A 13131-nucleotide genomic window follows, 5' to 3' on the forward strand; every position below is an offset into this window, starting at 1 on the left:
ACACGGGAAGGAGGAAAGGAAGCCGCTGCCTTTACAAAGCCGAGGATGCTTTTTATTAGTGTGCTTGAAAAAAATCTAGAGAATATTTTACAGACATGTCCATAAAATCATTTTATAAACAAAACGCCAGCATACAAAAATCCTGCAGCACTTCCTCCCTTGCTCCCTACAAAATGATTGTCTCTGTTGTTAGTCTGTGTGTCAGGTGGGGGAGAGGAGGATAAATACAAGGGGATGCCCCGTACTCAAACTTTGTTTCCTTCCAAAGTCGTATGGAAGAAGTAAACTTCTGCGACCCTCCTTGGTTTACAAAAATAATTAATACAGTGTGTACATGGGGGCAGATCAACGCCTCAGCACAAAACCATGGAAGCAGCACCTGAGCCCTGAACCCCAGTTCAAGCATTCCCGTCTCTGTGACACAAGAGCCCTGTAAATGCATTTAAGCAGGTTAGTGCCCCCCTCAACACAGCTTAAAGCTGCAGCTCCATTCACACCCAGAAAATACCCCCAAAAAAGTCACTGACAGCTCTGCAAGGAGAAATAGGCTGTAGGGGAATGTGGAGTTTACACACAGCCACATTTTCCCCCCCCCTAACCTTCACAATGCTCATTCATCCTGCTCACAACTTAAAACAGAATAAACAACATCTTCTCCAGCCCCAGGACTAATCTGGATAAATCTCCCAGGCTGCGACTCCATGCAGAGCAACTGCAAGAGCAACAACTGCACTGCTCATTAATTTGTGGTCGAATTTATGGTTTGGAAAACAGCCCTTTAAGGTCCTTCACGGTTCAGCTCAGAAGTAGTTTCATACCTGCAGTACCCAGAAAGGAAACAAAAGAGTTGCCCTGAGGCACCCAGGGAATTTGGCAAGGGATGAGAGCGGAGGATGGTGTGCATCTTGCCTGGAAAGCTGCTCACCCACTCTTTCCATCCCATAGCCCAGATGCTCCCACCATGCTATGCAGGGAGAGATTTTCAGAAGCAGCTCTGTCTTGCCTACTTCTGAAAGTCTCATCCACCCAGGAAACGCTCCTGAACTGCCCAGGTAGGATCAGTCCTCTCCCACTGTCCTTGTGCCACGTGGTGAGGCCACCAAGGAAAAGACAGGTATGTGAGACAAAGGGAACGGGCACACAGATCTTCCACTGTCTGATCTAGCTGGAGGAAGGAGAAAGCATCCCCAAGCAAGCTCTACTCTTAGTCTGAACCTGAGAAAAGATCAAACAGCAAGAAGTGAGGGGAACCTCCCAGCTGACAGATACTTCTAGCCCTCAGCACGTTCTGTGCTGACAGGGCAAAAAGGGGACTTACAGAGACAGCTTCTCATCACATTGAGGGCAATGAAACACAAGCGATGATGCAACCTGTCATGATCCCAGAATAAACGTGGCGGAGCTGGGAAGGGATCCCTTTTCCCCTTTCCTTCCCATCTCAGCTACCACATCTGGCAGCCTCCTTGCCAGCTGCAGAAAAGCAGGCAGGTGAGGAGAATCATCATCTTCCATGTTCGTCCTGCATCCAAAATTCAGGGGAACAGTAAAGCTCTTCAGTGGATCTTCCAAAGATCCAACTCAGTCAGCATCTGACAGCCTGAGGAACACTTCTGCAAGGGCAAGAGCACGGGAGGAGCAACACTGCTGTGCTGGGACTTGGTCACAAAGCAAAGACCTGGCTGAGGACTAACCAGCAGTACTGTTTGATGCCCATAAGCTCTCCTTAACCCAGAGCCAGGCAGAAATAAGTCAGACTTGGAGCTGCAAAACCTTCCACTTCTTCCTCGTAGTCATCTAGCTGAGCTAAGGACCAGCCAGAGATTTGCCATTTACAGAGCAGGTGGCCAAGTGGCAGAGGTCAACAGCCACCGTCACCCTGCAGAATGCCCCCTCCCACTGAAGGGGGACAGGAGCTTTGGGGTTTCCAGAGGCAATCCCAATCCCAGGCAGAACTGACCAGCAGTGATGCAGATACTTGATAGCTACAGCAGAGACAGAGTTTGTCTCCCCAAACTCCTGCCCCACCTATGGTCATAACACAATGAGATGCTGGCCGCCAGTTCTGTCCCCAGCTGCCACAGAACTGCTTGGGGACAGCTAAATTCAATAATCAGAGTTGGATCTACTACAGGGAGTGCATCTAGGTGTGCCAAAAAGGAGGGGAAAGGCAGACTGCTCTACCAAAAGTGCTGAAATTTCACACCACCTCCTCTTTCTTTGCATAAGGAAGGTGGAGAAGAAAAAACTCACTCCCTGATCTTTTATTCCTAGGTTAATGGTACCCTTTAAGCAAAAGAGATCTTCAAAAAGGGCAAAAGTTTTAATATTAAGCAGGTGGCTTCAGCGCATTTCCTGCTGTTAATGGATTACACGTTCCTTTCCCCAAGGTCTGTTAGTGGTAAGACAAACAGCAGGCTCGAGCCTGGGAAGCGGCTCAGCGGGAGAAGGTCTGTGTCCTGTCCGAGATGCTCACTCTGTGCTGAGCACGGGCATCACACTCAACCTGTGTGTAGCAGCCTTACACAGAGTCCCCCAGGCCTCTGGTTTTTCAGCAATTCACTGCCTAGGGGAAGAGCTTTAAACCCTAAAGCTGAACAGTACACTGAACAGATCTATATACATCATCCCAATATATACGCTGTGAATACTCTAGGTTATTGCATAGAAGGCGACTTGCGTTAGCTAGGCCTAAATGACAGTCTGGGAGCGTTGTCGGAGGCTCAGGGGCTTCAGAGAGCTGTTGGAAGCAGATGCAGGCTCTTGCAACGATGTCTCAGATTCCTCTTTTCTGGAATGCTCCTCATACCATTCCTGCAACAGAAGATCACTGAGATCAGGCTCTGCCCCACTCTGGCCTCGCAGCCCCCCAGCAGGACCCCGAAGGGCAGAGCCTTTGGCTGCTCTGCCATGTGAGGGCACATCTGCTCTGTAGGCACAGAGAGGCTCTTTCCAAAGCCCTGGATATAGCCCAACCTCCCAAAACAACCCGGTCAGCTGCAGCAAGGCTGTGACAGATGCACCGAGACCTTGCCACCCACTGTCCAAGCAAGAAGTACCAGCTATGGCTCAGCTCCAGTTGGCTGAACTGACAAACCCAGGCAAGGAAACATCCCTCTCGCAGGATCCCTTCCAAATGTCTAGGACTCCAGTATTGATGTTTGGGATGTGCAGAGTTACCCCCGATCCTGGGCAGTGCCCAGGGTGTTACAGTATGTTACATCCCTGAATCTGAGACCAAGCAGAACAGGCATGGAGCTTCTCTGCAGATTTCCACCCAGGTCTGTGGTAAATAACATGGGTATTTTTGTTAGGGGGACTGAAGACTCATCCCCAAGCTAGCTGCCCAAGGGACAAAGGACAGATTCAAATGGCTATGAGATTAATTCTTTCAGTACTAATCATTATATTAGCCCATGACCTTCAACCTGGAGTGAATGTCTGGCAGGCACTACACTGACCATGGCGTAAAGTCCCTGACCTCAAAGGGCACTAGCAGAAATGCCCTAAACAAGCCAGAGAATCAGATGACTTAAGTGTTTCCCATCTTTGTTAGCCTGTTATTCTGACAGAAAAGCAGGCAGCATTGCTCACACCAAGCAGCACTCTGCCTGGGAGGGAAACTTGGTTTCTGTGTCAGACAGGCACACCCAAGCTCAAACACAATCACATTCCAGTGGTTTAACAAACTAGCATTCGGCAGCCAAGCCCCAGGAACACACCGTGCGTGTGCTCGCAGCCCAAACACGTCCAGCTCGGGGAGGCCAGGTGAGCTCAGCCAAGCTGGAGTGCCCACGCACACACTGAGTGCTGACTCTCACCGGCACAGCCTCGCACCGGCACCCACTGAAGGGGCTCTGACGTGCTCTGTGGTTTAAGAAAGATCCTGAGTGCAAGAACGGCTCCATCTAAAGCACACTTCATCTACTGCCTATGCTTCTCACAGGGCACGTGGCTGGCTGGGTCTTGGAGGAAGAAGGACTCCAGTTTTTAAAAGGATGGTTTGTTATTGCAGGCGATGTTCTGCTCACCACAGAGACTTGCTGATATTTTCAACTCAGGCCCACGTACCTGTATCTCCTCCTCATACATCTTCATACTCAAATCACTCTTGGTCCTTGATCTGCGTCCCAGAAACAGTGTTGACATTTGCTAAAGAGTTGGGGGAAGGAAGAGGAAAAATCAAAAAAGACATTCATCAGTCACTCAGCAGCTCCCAGAATCAGTCCCTGCAACTCCAGACATCCTTCATGCAGACACCCATCATCCACTGATGACTCGGGCTATCCTGGGCTCCTTCTGTTGTCACGGGAAAAAGGCATTTTAGGGTGCACATCACCTAACAAATGCAGGCATCTACCGCAGGCTGAGATGAGTCATACTGAGCAGATCCCCAAAGGCTACAGAGGGAGCTGTAGCTCAGATGGATGCATCTGTCAGCAGTGCTAAATTTAGTCAGATGAACATAACATCAGTGCCTGGAACAAGGCTCAAACCCAAGCTTCCAAATAAGATCTTGTCTGAGAACAATTTCAGGTCCCACTTGTCTAGACCACACCATTTACTCCGTGGACCTGGACTTCTTAAATTGTGTAAGGAGAGAGCGAAAGTCTGAATTACTCTCTGACCACATGAGTTATATGAACAGGATTGAGAAGCAAGAGAAACCTCAGGTCTGGCATCATCATTCTGTACTCCACTGCAAGGCTGAGGACAGCATCCTCCTTTGGTTTGTCTTGAAAACTGCTTCTGATCAGTATCATCATCACTATTCTGAATTTTGTCTGTGTGAACAAGAGCTCAGCCTTTAACTACCAAGCCAACCAAAGCAAATAAAGGTCGCTTAAGAGACTGTAGCACCTGCACTTTGTAGTGATGATACAAGAATATAATGGCTATTATTACAACAACCACTTAAGCTCTGCCCAGATGCATGAGACAACAGTTCTGAGACAAGAGCAGTTACTCAGATCAGCTCTTTTTTCCAAATGTCCATCCTGTTTTAGAATGAAAATGTAAGCAGTGCCCTGGAGAAAGGAAGCCTGGTGTTTGGAATCGTTACCATCGTATTGCTGCATAATGTTTCAGGACTGTCCAAGCCTAAGTGTACGATGGCACAGAGAGAGAGGCAGGAGAATTACAAGACAATGGCGTCCTTAAAGAAAAATAAATACACTTTTTCCCAGTCAGTAGGGGGTCAGGACAGCTCTAACCCAAGTTTGAAGGCAATAGCAACGACCCTTTGTCAAGGCTATTCAGAGTGCAGGGGAAATTCAGCTGCTACTTTTCTAGAGCAGCAAATCTTTGTGCTGATGCTACAGAGTCCCTCCAGTAACTCAGCTCTTAGCACTACAAGACACATGCAGCTTCTCTCAAGACAGCAAAAAGGCATTTGTGGCCCTAGCACGCCTCCCTCCCCTGAAGCTGAGAACTTGCAGTGAGCATCTCCTCTTACCCCGTATTTGTCCATCTGCAAAATGATCTTCTGCAGCTGAGCTGTTTCAGTGGCAGCTGAACTCCGCTTGTACAGCTCGATTATGCCAACCACTTCCTCCTTGGAGATCTCCTTCTCCAGAACAATGCCGTTGTCTTCTGGAGAGGCAAGAAAGAAAGAGGAAAAAAAAAGTCTCCAAGATGAACATTGCTTCATCAGCCACTATGATAATCCTGGAAGGCAAAACTTAACAGCGCACAGGACCAAGCCAGATGTCAGGCACAGTCTGTACCTACTTTTGTGACTAGAACATGTATGTCCTTGTCCCCCAGCAAGGCAGGGAAGAAGTTAACTAGTGTGCAGTGCCAGCAAGCAACTCAGCTTTTTAAAACATCAGGCTCCTCAGTATCTTAAAAAAAATCTTGTAGCTTTTTGCATGCCTGTAAATTAAGTAGCAAAGCAAATAATCACACAGGAATTGCTGCCTTTTGACCTGCAACTGCCTAACACAGCTTGGGAGTTCAGCGCTAACAAATGTCTTTCACTGCACCCTTCAAACTGGGTGTAGGAGTGACCACGATGAAAAGTGTTTCTGTAACTAACAATGCCTGGCTCCTGCGGGCCTGTGCCACATAAGTTTGATCTTCTGGCACCTAAGAAAGATGAGGGGCTGATCAAAGCTGCTCCCATGTCTGGGGCCTTCGTCATGTTTCTGCGGGGAAGATTCTCTGGTATTAAATGTATAAATGCGGTAGCTATATCTCCTTCCTGCAGAAAAGTGTAAAGAATTATTAAGATTAGTCTGCGTGGAGAATGAATAGAAAAGTCTGGGTGTAGAGCACCTGAAGGAATATCAGGAGAAGGGCTATAAGAAATTAATGTGTTTGTGGCACCTAAATTAGCAGGTCATGAAGTTACATGCAGTTTCAGACACCCAGCTCAGATGACAAAGGACAGTGAGTAAAACTGGTGACTCACAGAGTGAGGGGATGGAGAGACTAGTCACTGTCAGTGGCTTGTCCAAAACCAGGATGTAGTCACCAGTCTAAAAACAACTGGGAGATGTGGAAAGAACTGGATAGGCAGCATCCATCGTCCATGTCATGACAAAGAGTGCTGGCAAACCACTTGGATCCAGCATTTTGGTGGCTGAACGCTGGACAAACCACTTGGAGACACAGTCTGCTGCCAGTGAGTATATTAGCGAGGAAGGGAAATTGGGTTTAAAAAAAAAAAAAAAAAAATCACCTTCCCATCCTGTAAGGTCTCTAGTTGATCTTTGCTACATTGTTGCTGTTCCTAGATTTCTTTCACGAAGGCACGCAGACTTCCTATCTTCAAATAATTTGGTTGAAATGGCTCAAGTAGTTGAAGAGTGCACGCACACACACACACACATATATATATAAAAAACCACATACATACATACACGCACACTTTTTGGGGAGTGCTGGGGGAGAGATGAGGGGCAGAGGAGAAAGGCCATGTAGAAATGTCACAGAAGCATAAGAATGAGTTTAGGAAGTCAGGCTAAAAAAAAAAAAAAAAAAAAAATCTGGTCTTTTCTGGCCAATCCCATTCTCTCCTACAGACACAAGACACCAGGGAGAGAAGATACAACACTGTAGGTCAACCAGTCCTCAAGTTCTGACCTTCTGAATCTTGGTTCTTCCGAGTGTAGTTCATGCGGAAGACAAAAGCATCCAGAATAAAAGCCACAATGATTGTCATCACCACCTGGGAGAGGACACGGACAGAAGAGATTAGGAGGCTGCTGCTGGGGGGTTTTTCCAGCCCAGTTCAACCAGAAGCTGAGCATTTGGTCTGTGCTTCAACTCTGTGCTCCCCACCCAGCTCCTCCGGGGCAGAGGGGATGCACATGTCACACCTGTGAGTAAACTGCTAACAGTCAACCACAACGGGGACAGAACAAAACTCTCGTGCTGCCCTAGTCCTTGCCCCAGGCCCAGATTTGTGCAGCATTAGCTTTGTCAATGCCCATAAATTCAACTTCCTGCAACTGATGTGGGCTCACACCTGTTTCTGAAAGAAACATTTCTGTAGAAGAGCAGAGCTGTCCTCATTCAGCGATGGAAACTCCCTCTGGAACACAGTAAAAGCTGTCTCCCCGCCTCATCCCTACTATTTGATGCATGAAGCATCTCCGGAAACCTACCATGGTCACAATATAGAAGATCATGAAGTAAAGACGGCTCCAGTGAGTGGTTTGGGATGTCACCCCTTCCTAAAGAGGAGAGGGAAGAAGTCAGCAGTGCACAAAAGGGAGAGTCTTCTGTTAACTGCTTGCACAGACACAAAGCAGCATAAACATTATCTATCTCTCATTTGTGGCTCCACAGTTAGCCCCAGGGGCTGCCTTCACAACACTCAATGCCCCAACTGGTCCTTGCAGCTAATCTGCCCCTCAAGCTAAAAAGAGAGGTTCCTATATGCAAACACACAGAACGTGTAAAGCTTGGGGCTGCCAAGAGCCATTGCTTCTATGAGAACACAGCTTGGGCAGCAGGGTGACAAGCTGGAATATAGAGCGACTTCATTTGTCCAGGCTGTGAAACCTGGCCTGAAGGCTGGTCAAGATTCACAAGAAAACATGCTCAGCAGTATGCCAGAGGTCAAATGCCACCCAACAACCAGGGCCAAAAGATGTCTGGCAACAAGAAGTGGCAGTGTTGGGCCCATCTCCAATCACCAGGGGAAGAAAGCAGTGGTGGTGTGGAAGATTGAGCTCAATGGGCAGAGTCTGTGCTGTCTGTGCACACAAGGTAGCTGAGCTTTACTTACCATGATGATGTACCAGTCATTGACGACTGTCAGCTCAAACAGCGTGACTGTATACAGTGGGAGAAAAGATACAGACAATGACTTTATCCATCCTGACCTACTTTACAGTGATTCTTAGACAAAGTATTTGACAGGGAAGGCTGACACAAGACACTGAAGTTTCAATACAGTCAGCAAATCCGGAGACAGAACGCAGACCCTCATCACTGCAATTGCTTCAAAGGGGGTTAGACCCACAGAACCAGGAGCATGCCTTAATCTGTATTTCTTAAAAGAATCAGAAACAGACCTCTTTCCAGCAGAGAGCATGGAGACCTCTGAAGTCTCCAGGAGATAAGCATCTCTGCTCACACATTAAGAAAAATCACATTGAGAGTAATCAACATTCAAATTATTCTTCATCAGTGGGTTTAAAGAAATGTACTAGCATCACTATTGGTTCTTTAGAAGGGTAATGACTTAAAGCCCTCCGTAAACATCTCTGGAAGTCTGGTCTGATCACCAGTCAGAACAGATCTGCTGGCTTCACACTGGCTTTTAAGAGCCATCTGCTTACCTTGCAAAACAGTCATGGCACAATTAGTCAGCTGGATTCTCCAGACAGAGAGCCGGGTGCTGAGTGTTTGAGGTGCATCAGTGGGACTGACTCTATGGGAGAGTCCCAGGCTTCTTACATGAGCATTACAGTCCTGCCATCCAGCTCTGCAGGACACAGATGCACTAAGGAATAGCCTTTGCTACAGACAAAAGTGCCCTTACCAAAGCTGTTCAAAATGTTGTCGAAGTTGTTGAGATAGTAATAACCTTCTTCCACAACCGTCTTGTTGCCAACTGTATGATTCACCCAGCGGTAGGAATCTGCGACTGTGCTTGTGCTGGTTGGACAAACCAGGACAAAGAATGAGAACTGGAAAAGCAAGGAAAATCTCAAGGGTTACAAATACCAGAACACTTAGAGGGTGGTGAGCAGGGTGGCAGTTTCTACCTCTTGGCCAACACTTGTCTTTTTCTCTGAAAGCCTCTCTCCTTCACAGCTCAGCACAAGCCCAGGGAGCACATGGAGTCTTTCTGATCAATTCAGCAAATATACCAGAGAAACTGTTTGAGTTAGACTTCTTGGCTCACACCCTTAAAGCTTGGCATTTCCAAGTGGTCTGCCACCATTTAAGATGAAAAGGGCACAGGACAGCTTAGCTTCCAAGACCAGGTGAATTTATCTTGGTACAAAACGAGACCTAAATATGTAACGTGTCTGGCCAAGCAACTCTGGCATCACCAAGGAAAAAAATCTCAACTTCACTCTGTAGCAGATGTTACAAGAGTTTCCAGCCACGGCACCATGAAGAAGTCCTCCCAGTGCAGCTACCCGAGGCAAGTTACAGAGCTCATTAAAGCCAGCCAACCCTACCACAGAAATCTCTCCCTTTCCAAATGCAATGCAAAAGCCATTTCATCCAATCTCACCTAGAGAAGTGAAGTGTCTCCTAGATTTTTGCAGCATGTTGCCTCGTTTGCAAAACCCCATGCAGACCCATTCTCTGGCCCCTTCTCCACAGGGAGATAGAGCTGCCAGGGCTCACCACTGCTGGCTGTGCACCAAAACCACTGCAGAGGGGGATGGATTTGCAGTACTTACTTGCAGCAGTTTGGGTAGACCACACCAGCAAAGAACTCCATGCCAACAATGGCAAAGCAATAGTAGAAGATCAGCAGGGTTAAACCCAGGCTGGAGGCAAAAACAGAAAGAGTATTGTGCTACTGAAGAGTTGCTAAGGCAGGGAAACACAAAGTCACAGGCTGGTTGCTCTGGAAGGAATTTCCAATGGATGGGAAGCAGCACTGAAAACCCCAGACCACCCTCCCTGCCACTGTGGCTCTGCAGTTCTTTGCCTGCTCTCATTCTCTTGAAGTCCTTGGACAAGGAGCTTGCCACTCACTGAAGAGAGAAACTAAAGAGGAGCCTGGATCCCCTCCCAGTCTGTCTTTTTCTGGTAAACAAATGTCTCTCCACAGTTTCTTTAATAAAGAACAACACACACTGTTTCTGCCCTCTCCACGTCCTTGGATGCAGGGACTGTGCCAAGAACAGGGTTCTCTAGCTCTGCTAGAGAATAAGGGAATAAGGTCTGAGGATGCCCCACTCAAACACCAAGCTCCTTCTGCCCCACCATTTCACAGTAATGCTCTCGTGGCTGTACTAAGGACAGGGAAACATCTGGGAACATTCATGCCAATGTTCCTTCCAAATGGGCACCTCTCTCACCAAAAGCTGGGATGGGGGACCAAAATTAAACAAGCATCGACTCTTAGTTATCTTCCTAACACAAAAGCAGGAGGTGGCCCAGCGTGCTGGAGTGTTACTTATTGCGTACTGCTCCAAGAAACTGGAAGATTAACACCCCACTGCAGCACACTGAAGAATCAGTAACAACCTATTGACAGACCAGAGCATAAACATCTTTAGCAGGTTTGACAGGTCCCTATCCTGGCCCCAGCCCTAGACACTAAACTTTCACTCCCCTCTCCCCGCCATCACCCAAAGAGAAGAAGTTAGTACCTGGCCATCCGGGGGAACAACTCAAACATAGTGTCCAGGACATTTCTGTAGCGTTTCTTCAATTTAAATAGCCTGAAAGGAGAAGCCAATAGTTACCTACACACTGCAACTTTCCTGGTGTTGCTGGAAATAGTTAGAGAGAGTATCACAGTTCTCTGTACCTCCCAGGTCAATGAAAAGTAAGGTTTCCTGACACTAAATTCACAGGATCTGCTCTTGCTCAAGTGGTCTCCACTCACCTAACAATGTCCTGCTGTCCCATCTGAATGTTTACGACACATTCAACTAAGTGTTCATAGGATTGAGGAATCTCAAGGAAAAATCTACGTCTTTCTACACAGCATGATGCATAAATAGCTATTTAAAAAAAAAATAAATCATAAGAACTTAAACTAGGTCCTGCATACAGGGTCAAGATTCATTACTCCTTTCCTCACACACACACTTTTCTGTGTTTCCCCCATGACCCAATAAAATTTGATGAAAATCCTACATTGTGCCTGCTAATTTAAGATTTGGCAACTCCGTCAGCCTTTACAGAGAAACACAGCTGCCAAACACAGGCTTTGGCAGGGGAGCAACAGAGAAAACATTATTTTTTTTCCCCCTTGAGTGTCATAAAGTGTTCTTTAAATCCTCACTGAAGAGCTAAATTACATTAGTTTGTTTTTAACAAAACAACATTTTGCCTCAAATGCCTTCCCCCTATGTCTCTCAAAGCGATCTGCAAAGGCGAATGTACCTTCGTAACAGCCTCGAAATGAGAGGGTTAATCAGACCCATCTTGCTGAGCTGCAGAGAGGTTACAGGCTTAAAGTCTTGCTTAAAGTGTGAGATGCGGTTAGAGCAGGGTTGTACTTCACCCTAGAAAGCAGCATCCTTTGAAAACTGTAATTTCTGGTAATTCAATGGAAATTATTAAACTGGTTCAGACTGTCTCACCCTGACAGAAGAGCTTTTCTCTGAACAGCATCAGACAATTTAAAGGAGGTGTAAGAACCCCACGAAGGCAGACACAGGATAATCTGCCCTCGGTAAATCCCTTGATCTCTATTAGAGATCAGCTTAAGCTCCAAAGCACGGGGTTTCATATCCCATCCCAAGTTTTTGTTATCATTCATTTTGATAACTCTGGCTAATCTCATTACCCCACGCAATTCCTGTTTGCCATGGTCATGTACCACAGAGCAATCCTTGCCCTCTCCTGGCAAGGAGCTTGGACCCCAACTGGATTGATGGAAAACAAGCCTGGCTGTTTTCTTCCCCACCTGCTCTCTGTACCCACCACCAGCCTTCCTGTCTCACCTCAGCAGCTGGAGGGGCCGCAAAACCACAATGAAGTAGAATGGCTCCATGTTAAACGCCAGTGCCATGAGCCCCAAAAATGCAAAGAGGGTGACTGAGAAGTCAAATCTGGAAAGAAAAAAATAAAACAAAATAAGAGCAACGATTTATCACTAGTGTTTCAGCAGAGGAGAGGTACTTGGTGCTGCTCCAGCCTAACTAGATGCACAAGGCCAAGGGCAGAAGGATTTCAATAGCCTGCTGACAGCCTCGTCTACAGGCCTAAACACTCATCTCAGAAGTCAAGTCTAACCCAACAACGTTTGCCACCTCTCTCTCAAAACATCAGTGAGCACTTACAGATTCCAACCTGAGGACAGGTACTCGACAGGCCCCAGTCCAGTGGTCTTCAGGAGCAGCTCGACACCATAAACTGTAACACAAGATGACAGTCACAGACAGAAATAAGCAGCATCGCAAGGAGGGCTTATGCAAAGGCTTGTCCTCAAGGATGTGTCATGTTTTAAGTAGAGGACCTCTGAACATAGGTTTAACAGATCCCCACCCATTCTTCTTATTCTTGGTGAGATGCCAAAGAGACATCTTCCTTCCAAATCAACGTATTTTCCTGTGTTCATGGCGATTTCTCTACAGAACAGTCTACAAAACACTTAGCTGGCTAACACGCTATAAATGTTGAGGCACAAACTCCTGTAAGAAAGGCCAGAAAGTGGTGTAGGGAATTCAGTCCTGCCTTTTTATTTCCTTCTATCTCAGTGGAACATATCCACACCCCCTAGCCTAGCCCTGACCTGCATGGAGAGGTCCTTTCAAAGAGGAGCCATCTACTTTCACCCTCTGTCCTAGCAACACCTTGTGGGCCTGTAAGTTAAAGAACACCATAATAACAAGATGACGCCCTGTTTGTCATCCCAAAAATCTTTCTTTCCAGGTTCCAAGGAGGAGGGGTAGGAGAAAAGTGAAGAGAAGAGCTGGATGACAACATCTTTGTGAAAAGAAGTGTTGCAGAGTGCCTGTGCCTTCAAACTTTCATAAC

The 13131-nt window shown here is 46.9% G+C and overlaps 1 protein-coding gene across 13 annotated transcripts in view; it reads right to left on the reverse strand.

Moving 5' to 3' along the window:
• Positions 1-30: 30 nt before the first annotated feature.
• TPCN1 (two pore segment channel 1) overlaps positions 31-13131 on the reverse strand; it is a 49610-nt gene continuing 36509 nt past the window's right edge. For all 13 annotated transcript variants that reach the window (XM_074887024.1, XM_074887022.1, XM_074887023.1 and 10 more), the window contains 11 exons: positions 12435-12507; positions 12096-12203; positions 10791-10862; positions 9870-9959; positions 8993-9108; positions 8234-8280; positions 7608-7676; positions 7084-7168; positions 5453-5589; positions 4069-4149; positions 31-2811 (listed from right to left, as the gene is read on the reverse strand). In XM_074887024.1, coding sequence (XP_074743125.1) covers positions 2689-2811; positions 4069-4149; positions 5453-5589; positions 7084-7168; positions 7608-7676; positions 8234-8280; positions 8993-9108; positions 9870-9959; positions 10791-10862; positions 12096-12203; positions 12435-12507 — 1001 coding nt within the window. In that variant the 3' untranslated portion in view covers positions 31-2688. The remainder of the gene's footprint in view (positions 2812-4068; positions 4150-5452; positions 5590-7083; positions 7169-7607; positions 7677-8233; positions 8281-8992; positions 9109-9869; positions 9960-10790; positions 10863-12095; positions 12204-12434; positions 12508-13131) is intronic.

The sequence above is a fragment of the Strix uralensis genome, chromosome 17 (assembly GCF_047716275.1).
Source record: "Strix uralensis isolate ZFMK-TIS-50842 chromosome 17, bStrUra1, whole genome shotgun sequence".
In the NCBI taxonomy this organism is placed as follows: Eukaryota; Metazoa; Chordata; class Aves; order Strigiformes; family Strigidae; genus Strix; species Strix uralensis.